The 9,564-nt window shown below is 36.8% G+C and overlaps 1 protein-coding gene across 3 annotated transcripts in view; it reads left to right on the top strand.

The window, feature by feature from the left end:
- SHOC2 (SHOC2 leucine rich repeat scaffold protein) overlaps positions 1-9,564 on the top strand; it is a 65,665-nt gene that overhangs the window by 50,371 nt on the left and 5,730 nt on the right. For all 3 annotated transcript variants that reach the window (XM_027735301.2, XM_027735302.2, XM_039381130.1), the window contains exons 4-8: positions 1,465-1,595; positions 4,364-4,552; positions 5,840-5,962; positions 8,105-8,242; positions 8,715-8,832. In XM_027735301.2, the coding sequence (XP_027591102.1) occupies positions 1,465-1,595; positions 4,364-4,552; positions 5,840-5,962; positions 8,105-8,242; positions 8,715-8,832 (699 nt within the window). The remainder of the gene's footprint in view (positions 1-1,464; positions 1,596-4,363; positions 4,553-5,839; positions 5,963-8,104; positions 8,243-8,714; positions 8,833-9,564) is intronic.

The raw sequence follows: 9,564 nt of genomic DNA, 5'->3' as shown, positions 1-9,564 counted from the left end.
TTTTTTTTTTTTTTACTTTCACTGCTCTTGTGACTCTTCATTTTGGTAACTACAGCGAATCCTACAGCATTCCCAATTTCTAGTTTTTATTAACTACATTCCCAGCTATTTGTTGATGTAGGGGCATTTTTAGAGTATATTTTGACCAAGCTCAGGAAAGAGATATTTTGCTACTTGCTTTGTTGGAAATTTTCCTCTGTCTAGCAGACATACACTACATTTACTTCTTCCTTTGCTGTGTTCCAATAACCTTTGTATAAGTACATATGCGTAGACATTCATACAGCCTTCATTTAATGAGTAGTTAAACTGTACATGTTAAGATCCTTCATATTTCAAAATTATTTCTGGTTTTTCATGCTGCTGTTTGTTAAATCTTATGTTTATTTTCTGATGTGTCTGTCTGGTACTTCAATTTGCAGAACAAACATGTTGTGCCTTGAGTGGTTGTAAAAGTGAGTGTAAAATAGCGAATGTTTTGCAAGGAACTGATAGTGTGAACGTTTTCCCAAGCTCCAGTGGTGTGAATTACACATTACAGATGAGTTACAAATTACAGACACCTTTTCTGACTGTAGGGATGAGCCAGAAGACAAGTTTCTTTGTACTATTTGCCAGCTGACTTTTCAGTGAAGTTCAAGGTCTTATTACCTGCAGGAGAGGCTAAATGCCCCAGTACCCTGTAGTTCAACAACATCCTTAAGCAGTTGATTTTGCTCTTTAGTACTTCTTAGATGAAGTTAGAGCTGGGGCTTAAAGGGAGCTTCAGATGGGAAATTTTCAAGTTGATATTTTTTTCCTGACACAAAGACATATCAACCAGGACCATCAGCCTGGCAATGTTTAAAAATATTTTTACGTGCATATTGTCCAGATTTTTGCAGACTTCCTCCAGACTTTCCCTTCAGTACCACTCAGAAAACCTGAAAGTTTGGGGTTTTTCCTATCACTTTTTAAAAGCTTTGTTGCTACTGGAGGATGGTAAAGTTTTTTTGTTTTTGGTTTGGTTTGGTTTTTTCCCCTGTAGAGGAAATTGTTTTGCCAGGACCTGAGCTGTATGATGTATGCCCAAGTTCTGGTAATATGAGTCATGGCATTGAATGATACTATCCATAATTGGAAAAAGTAATTTTGGAGACATCTGGAAAATGATAGCCTGTTTTGTTGGTAGAAGGATCAGGATAGAAGGACTTCTACAATAGAACATAAGCCTTGCTTGGTTACTGTATTATGCACAACTTCAGAAGAATATTTAATATGCACAATCTACTTCTGCATGGTTGACTTCAGCATTGGAAAGCACTGGAATCGATGTATCGGGATTGTTTTGGGATAATAGTTCCCTTTTGCCATATGAAATTTTGAAGTGTAGAGTGTGAGAGAACAGAAGAATCAGAAGTCAAACCTTTTTCCATGACTCTGTGTGATTCTAGCAATATATTAATACCTGTTTTCTACCTGTAGGAAATCTGTCCAGTCTAAGTCGCCTTGGCCTGAGGTACAATAGGCTGTCAGCAATTCCGAAGTCTTTAGCAAAATGCAGTGAACTTGATGAACTGAACTTGGAGAACAACAACATTTCTACTTTGCCAGAGGTGAGAATTAGAAGGAGTGGACTGGGGAGGGAATGCTGCTGTAGGGCATCGGTGTTTTGTAAGGGGAGTGGAACACGTGAAGTGATTTTGTCTTGCATCCTAACTTTGAGGAATACCCCTTGTTTTAATCTACACATGTGTAATGTGAATTATTGCAATTCTGTACATATTAGGTATATCATATTAGTATGGAAGAACTAATGTCATACAACTTCAGTCAAAACTGGGAGCAACACGAGATTGTATTTGCTGTCCTGCCTCTTTAGAGAACCTTAAGTAATGAGTCCAGTTTCCCCCAGTTCAGCTACATAAGTGTTTCTTAGTGTTTCTGTTTTATGAAGCATTAGTGCCTGAAAATAATTACTCTGATAACAGAAAAAAAGATTGATGTGATTGTTTCTTATCTTGGATATTTATTCCATTTCTTTAGAACCTTTTAAAATGAAGATTTCAGGACACAACATAAAGTTTATAGTCTCTTCTGTTTTAATGATGATCCAAACTGCTTTCTTAAACTATCATTTCCACACCCCAAAGTTGTATAAATTACTATTATAAAATGAGTTAAAAGGTTGTCTAAAGATGGGTATATGGAACTATACATAGAAGAAAAAAAATAAAATGCATTTGGAGTTAGGCAAAGTACTTATAATAATGAAGTGCAGTGAGTGACTACTTTCCTTCAGATATGTTTCTGAACTCTGCAATGATAGACTGAAAACAGAGAATTTAATAAGTATTTGGGCAACACTATAATTTAAGAAAATGCTACTGAGTGAAAGCAACCAGAGCTTTTAAGATGAGAACTGAGCTAGCCCACCCCACCCAGAGGTGTTATAAACACCTATGGCATAATTACAGAAAGCTAATGTGAGGGAAGATTACTTGCCTTCAGTTGTAGTACAAACCTCTTTGTGACTGTGCTGCCTTCTTCAGGTATATTTGCCAACAATATGTTAACACTTAAGCTGCTACCTTGCACAAGTACATAGTTTATACTGTAATCTGTTCAAAATAAAACATGCTGTGCTATAATACAAAGAACTGTATTTGTAGAAGAAATTTCTAAATTTCAAAACATAGCTGAAGCTGCTGACACAATGACTAATAAATATTTTATCTTAAAAGGACGGGCGGGGAGAAGTCAGCACTGCCACAGCTCTCATAGATGTAAGAGCATTGTTCTCTTTGTACTGCCAAAGCTCCCTTGCTTCTCTTCAAATGTGTTTAATTACTCTAGGCTATTACAGTGTATTAGCTAACATATTTTTGATATTTTTTTGGTATGCAAGCAGACTTCAAAAATGGCTTTTTGAAATGCCAAGATCCATTTGAAGCAATAAAGTGTGTTAGTAACAGAGCTCAGGGACTGCCTAACCCTAGGACAAAGAATATCTGTTAATTAAAGTATAGGTAGAAGCAATATTTCCTTATCAAAGATTATACTAGCTAATGATTAGGTTAGATTAATACTGATTTGAAGATCCATTATTTTTTCTGTAGGGGGAAAAGTGTTTCACTGATACTTGCTGAGATGCCCCCAGTGTCTAAAGTTTTAGCCATGACATGTAGACAAGTCCATATTTGATCCTGTTTCATTTACAATAATGTTAATAAACTATTTATAAAAGTAGCCAAAGCTTTCCTGGTGGAACAGCAAATCCATGTTTTACAGTGAATATAGCACTCAAATTGCAATCCAGCAATACTGACATTAGGAATATGGTTGGAATCATTATCTTGTTACCACTCGTTCCTGATTGCAGATGTTGCATTATTTATGGTATGTAATGCCATGCATAAATCTCCAATTTCTGTAATACTTAATCAAATAGGGCTGAATTCAAGTTGGTGTAGTAATAAGCAAAGGTGGCACTTCAGCAGTAATTTATATCTCATTATTCATCTCCACAGTTCCAGCAACGTGCTTGGCACGTAACTGACAGATAAACTGAGATATGTACTGCTGAGATTTCAGAATCGAATTAAACTCTCAAGAGAAATTAAACTCTGGATTCAGTGGACAACCAGAGTAACTCCAGGCTTCTTGCTTTTCATTTCTTAAGGGGGAAAGGAAAAAAAAAGATAGAGTACTAAATACTTAGGAATATTTTATAAACTGGAAAAAAACATGGAGTTTCCAAACTCTTCCCATTCTTTTTGTCTGTTCTGTCTGATTATCTGAAACTGTTACGGCCCAACCTGACAAGAAGCTTCTACCAGTTGTGATCAAAATATGGATTTTTATTAAATTAACAAAGATTTGCACTGGAAGTGTCAAAGGCCTGTTGTGGAAGCCAGTGCATGAGGCTGATACATCTTTGGGCCCCACTCTCAGCTGTGGTGTCAGAACTGGGTGAGCAGCAGGTGGGCAGCATTGGCCGGAGCTGGGACTGCTGCTCAGGATGGACACGCTGTCCCTGCACTCCTGTAGCAATGTGTCATTACAAAGATTACTTTCAGAGGATAAAAGAGTGCCAAAATCTCCTAAACTCGTGATTTTAAATGTGGTACGTTTTGTTTTTTTTTGTCTGTTTCTGTCAATATGCAGGGAGGAAGGGGGAAATAAGGTAATAGCTGATGACTGTGAGCAGAGACTGTTCCTGATGGAAGTTTTATCAAATTTAACGCTGGTTTGTGTGTTGCAACACTTACTTAGGGGATGGAATTGAGGGGGGAAAAACATTTCTAATTAGACCCATAAGGGAAGCGAGATGTATTCAAATAAATCTGTCCTAAGTTCCTGGGTGGTTTTCTTCTTTCTACAGGGTCTTTTATCCAGCCTTGTCAAACTGACTAGTTTAACACTGGCCAGGAACTGCTTCCAGTCCTATCCTGTGGGTGGCCCGTCCCAGTTCTCCACAATCTACTCTCTCAATATGGAGCACAACCGCATCAATAAAATCCCCTTTGGAATTTTCTCTAGAGCTAAAGTATTAAGTAAGCTGAACATGAAGGTGAGGCACAGAAACATGCTACTGTGTAAAATCAATGAGGAACACTGTTTGCTGCTCCATGAATTCTGGCAGACTTAATGATATAAGGAATTAATTTATCACACTGAACTGGATGCTGCTGCTGTCACATACAGAAACAATTCTGTATGAGTTAAAAACTGTACTATCAAGATGTTATTAATTTGTCTTTATGCTTTTTAGTTAAGATTTTGTCACATTTGCTTGAGTTTGAACAATGAAAATAAGAAAGTTGGTTGCAAGGTTCTTGAGTATTCATGTGGGACACAAGCATGTAGATAAGTTTATTTCTCCCTCACACACTGTTACAGTTTAAATTATAAATGAAATTATGTAAAAATTTTTTTTATGTATTCTTTCAAAACCTAAGTTTAGAGACTTTGTGCAGTAGTTGTACAGCACAGCAAAAGAACTTTTTAAGTGTGCTATATAGAGTGAAGAGAAGTTGGGAAAAGAAATGGTGTTTTTCTATGAATAGATTTATTTCAAGTTCTTAAATTATTTAAAAAAAAGAAATGTTTGAACAGTAGCTAAGATCAGCTACTGTTTTAGAATATAGTTTGACACAAATGGAATCCCAATTTGCATAGACTGGTTTTTATCATATACTCATTTGTTTATGAAGACTTTGTATGAGCATATTTTTAAAGATTTTGTGATGTCTGGTCTAGATCAAGTATTACAGCAACATTTTGAGCAGTAAGATGTTCAGATTAATTTCAGATGCTTTTACTCTGAGCCATTAAGGTATAGGTTTTTTTTCTGGTGGAGGGAGAGATTTTTTTTTTTCCCACTCTCTTGGTTATGAAGGTATTTTTTGGTTGTAGTGTTTTTTCTTTTGATCGGTTTGTTTTGTTTGTTTTTTTTTTTTTTAACTCCCTATATTTTTAGGATTCAAGCATTGCCAATAGCACCTTTGTAACTTATGGAGAATTTTCTGTTCTTTCCCCCCCTCCTCCATTGTATTCAGCAAAAATAGGACAAAAATTGTTTTAACCACTGGGATGTGTAAGATCTTGAGAATAATTTACTTTTAATTTTTCTACTTCAGTCCATATTAGTGACAGGGAGTCAGATCTGTAGCTCTAGGTTGGTACTACTTATGTTTGGAGGAATTTGAAAAAAACCTGGCCAATTATCAATGTATTCTTCTGATTTAATTATCGACTATTTGTTGTTGTTATGAAGTATTTTTGTAAGCAGCTTGTTTAATCTCTTGCCAGCTTCTTGCAAGCACACACCCTAAGTGTTTGATATGTTAAATCACAGGACAATCAGCTGACCTCTCTCCCCTTGGACTTCGGGACTTGGACTAGTATGGTAGAACTGAACTTAGCGACTAATCAGCTCACAAAAATCCCTGAGGATGTATCTGGGCTTGTTTCACTTGAGGTGAGAAGAGTGTAAACTAACAGCTAAGTGAATCCCTCAAAATAGGCTTTTTTTGCTTCAGGTTTAAGTTATATTATTTTTGGGTCAAATAAAACCAAATAAATGTGTATGTGTGCTACTTAATCTGCTGTTGCATCTGTTTATGGCTTTCATCAACAGCTTTTTGAATGTTGTTCTTTAAGCTCTAGATGAGTGTCTGTGCACAAACAACTAAGCACAGATATATTTTTAGCTATGTAGAAGGAAAATCTTTCTCAACAGAAAGTTAGTTTCATAAATGCAGTGGCACTGAACTTGGTTCAATTCCTGGAGACCATCATGGAAGCAGCAGGGATCAGAAAAACATAATTAAATAGTCTATGGCCAGAGGTGTCTTAAATGTAGTGCTGTGAACCTTGTAGGCAGCCAGGTGGGAATTCTCAGCCTTTGAGGGGGGAAAAACTTGTAGGTTGAAGCCGTGAACTAAACCTGTTGTGTCCCCTTGTCCTGTTTCCCAAGGTACAGTCAGCAGAGACAAATTAGTTGCCTTGGAGGGACATAAAGGTAGAGGTACTTGTTTGGGCAGTTGAGGGGACTTTGTAGCCTCTATGAGTTGCTGGGAAAAATCTGGTAAAGAACAATAGCAAATGGCATATTTGAAATTGTGATTTTTCCAATGTGACTTCGGCTGTGAATGATTAATTATTCCTGTAATCTGGGGCAAAATTTATATGACAGAGTAACAGCTATTTAGTGGGCCAGTTCCCTTTTAAGTTAAGGCTGTGGTTGATGTGATTGGGAAGTTAGTAACCTAACAACTGGATTTGCTGGTGGTCCGTCTGCTGCTGAAGCTGGTGAGCTGCACGGTCTGCAGATCCATTGCCACTGTTTTTCTCTGTAATTAAAGAACCAAATACAAAGAGCTATTTGGGCAGTGTTTACACAAAAGGGAAGGTTCCCACAGCAGTGCTAAGTCAGCTGCTTTGCACGTAGGTAATATTTTCTGTTCCTGCCTTTGTTTTTTGTACGTGATTAAAACATTACTATTCTTACCATTTTGTGTATATCGTAGTGCATAAAGGAAGGTCACTGAAATACTGCTTGTGCTAATGCTTTGGCTTTTTTTCATTTTGATTTTCACTTTGATTTTAACCTTGGTTTTGTTCTGTTCCTGCCTTTGGTGTTTCCATGTTACATGAAGCCAGTGAGAGTTGGGACAGGCATTTACAACCTTGGCTGGTTGTGTGTGGCTGGGATCAGGGTCCACACTGGCTGCTCTGTCACATGCTCTTGTTTCAATGTGCCTTCTTAAATAACTACATATTAGCATTGTTTAATCAGTAATTAATTACCTGACTACTCGCTGTGCTGAGGCTTGATGACTTTTAAGAACTGCAGGACTTCTTTGGAGAAAAAATGGTATATTAGTGTAACCTCCTGTTAACTTGCCTGTGGAATAATGAATAACTCTGTTAATTGACACCGTAAATAGGGATACATTTCTTGAACCTGGGATATTTATACTTCAACTTAGAAAGGAGGATGAAAACAAGAGGATAGCATTGTAGTAGGGGTGGGTGTGTGATAGGAGACTATTTTGGAAAGCCAGGGGGTACCTGTCTTGTGCTGATGTTCTGCTTAGGTGCTCCCTTCTGTATGTTTATTTGCTGCTGCTCCTAACCAAAGGGACATGGGGAGAAGAGGAAGTACTAAGCTTTTTAAGGTCTTGGCAAGCACAGCAAATAATATAAAACACGACTATGAGATAGCTATAAGGAAGCTTAACAAAATGATAGGCAAGTCCAGGAAGAAGTTGTTTTTCTTTGGTCATTTGAAGAAATAAGGTAATTTTTGTTTTTGCTTTTCATTTATTATTACATATAATAATATTTGAAAGAAGTATGCCCTAAATGTATGTATTTGTATCATTAAAGACTTAAAAAAAATTATGTTAAATCACTGACTTGTTGTTGGTTTTTTTTTTTTTTTTTTTTTTTTTTTTTTTTTTTTTTAAATTTTCATTACTTCCATATAATGTAAGTGTAGGCTAATGTTGGATTTCATTGCTTGAAAATATAAAAAGATTGTGTCTTAACCTGTTACTTACTTACTATGTTGCTGAAATTCTCTGTGTTTGGTTTTTTTGTTTGGTTTTTTTTTTAGGTTCTTATCTTGTCAAACAATCTCCTAAAGAAACTTCCCCATGGAATTGGAAATCTACGGAAACTCCGAGAGTTAGATCTAGAGGAAAACAAACTGGAATCCTTGCCAAATGAAATAGCTTACCTCAAGGATCTGCAGGTGAAACAATAATTGGTCGTGATAAACATCTTACGTCCTTTATTTACACCATGCTGATTTAATTGCAGCTATTTGAGACTGGACATAGAACCAAAAGTTAAGAATCTTGTGCAGCTTCACCCACAATGAGTCCCCACTGATTGTTCCCCAGCTTTATTAGTTAATATTGAACAAACAATTTTTGAAGCTTTCAACTGTTGTACCATAACTACGGTACCACCACAGGAATAGCCCCTGATTTCAGTCATGCTCATGAAATCTTTTATGCTTAGGTGTGTCTTATTATCCACTATTTTATTTTTGTTTAGTGATGCCTAATAGAGGTTTGAAATGTTGTTGAATGGTTGAAATTTTTCTTGTTCAAATGCAGGAGAGTAGAACCCATCCATTTATCAGCTTCATATCTTGTTACTTGCTGTCATTCCAAGCATAAGTCCTTAAGTTAATTTTTATAAATGTGTTTTTCCCTTAGAAATTGGTTCTGACTAACAATCAGCTGACCACCCTTCCCAGAGGTATTGGTCACCTTACCAATCTGACACACCTTGGGCTCGGAGAGAATCTTCTCACACATCTTCCTGAGGAAATTGGTAAGATCCCTTTTTCTGGTTTGGTGCAGCATGCCTGAGCCAAAGCACTTATGATAGGCATCTACTCTGCTCATAAGTAAAAGCCACAAAATTCATTTGAAACTTCTAAATATGCACAACCTGATGTGAAGCATGTACCACAGGAACAGCACTAGAGTGTATGATCTTTATCTTCCTGCATTGTAGTGAAAAGGTTTCTCTGTTTTTCTCAGTTCTGCTGCAGAAGGCTGCTGAACACACACTAACTTGTAATGTATTCCTTTTTTCTCCAAATTCTCCCACAATTTTTTTGTATTATCCATCACTCAACTTCATGAATCTATTCTTGGAAAGAGAAAGGAAATGCACTGATCCTACTCTCATGCCATGATGTAAACAAAACCTTATGTAAGGTGTAGACAGCTGAAGCAGATATTTCTGCTGGAAGTACCTCTGCACATGCTTTTGTTTATAGGCCATCATATCGTTCTTCACCTTGATGAGGTAAGAAGAGGAAGTGGAGGAAATCTACAGAAAGAAAGGAAGGAATAGGATTTTTTTTTTTTGGTCTACCTGAGACGTTCAGACTTGATGGGTTCAGAGCATCTGAAACTGAGAGCCCACATTTGTTTTATAATTAGTGTCCAGGATATATGTGCAGAGTATGACTCTGAGCATCCAGTAGATGTTCAGATCTTACAGTTAATTTATTCCGGAGGAAAAAATAATGGGGCAAGCTACACAAAGCAAAAT

The sequence above is a fragment of the Pipra filicauda genome, unplaced genomic scaffold (assembly GCF_003945595.2).
Source record: "Pipra filicauda isolate LSUMZ 115617 unplaced genomic scaffold, ASM394559v2 scaffold213_size2393758_pilon, whole genome shotgun sequence".
Lineage (NCBI taxonomy): Eukaryota > Metazoa > Chordata > Aves > Passeriformes > Pipridae > Pipra > Pipra filicauda.
The sequence above is the reverse complement of the archived record's forward strand: the minus strand, read 5'-3'. Positions and strand labels throughout refer to the sequence as shown.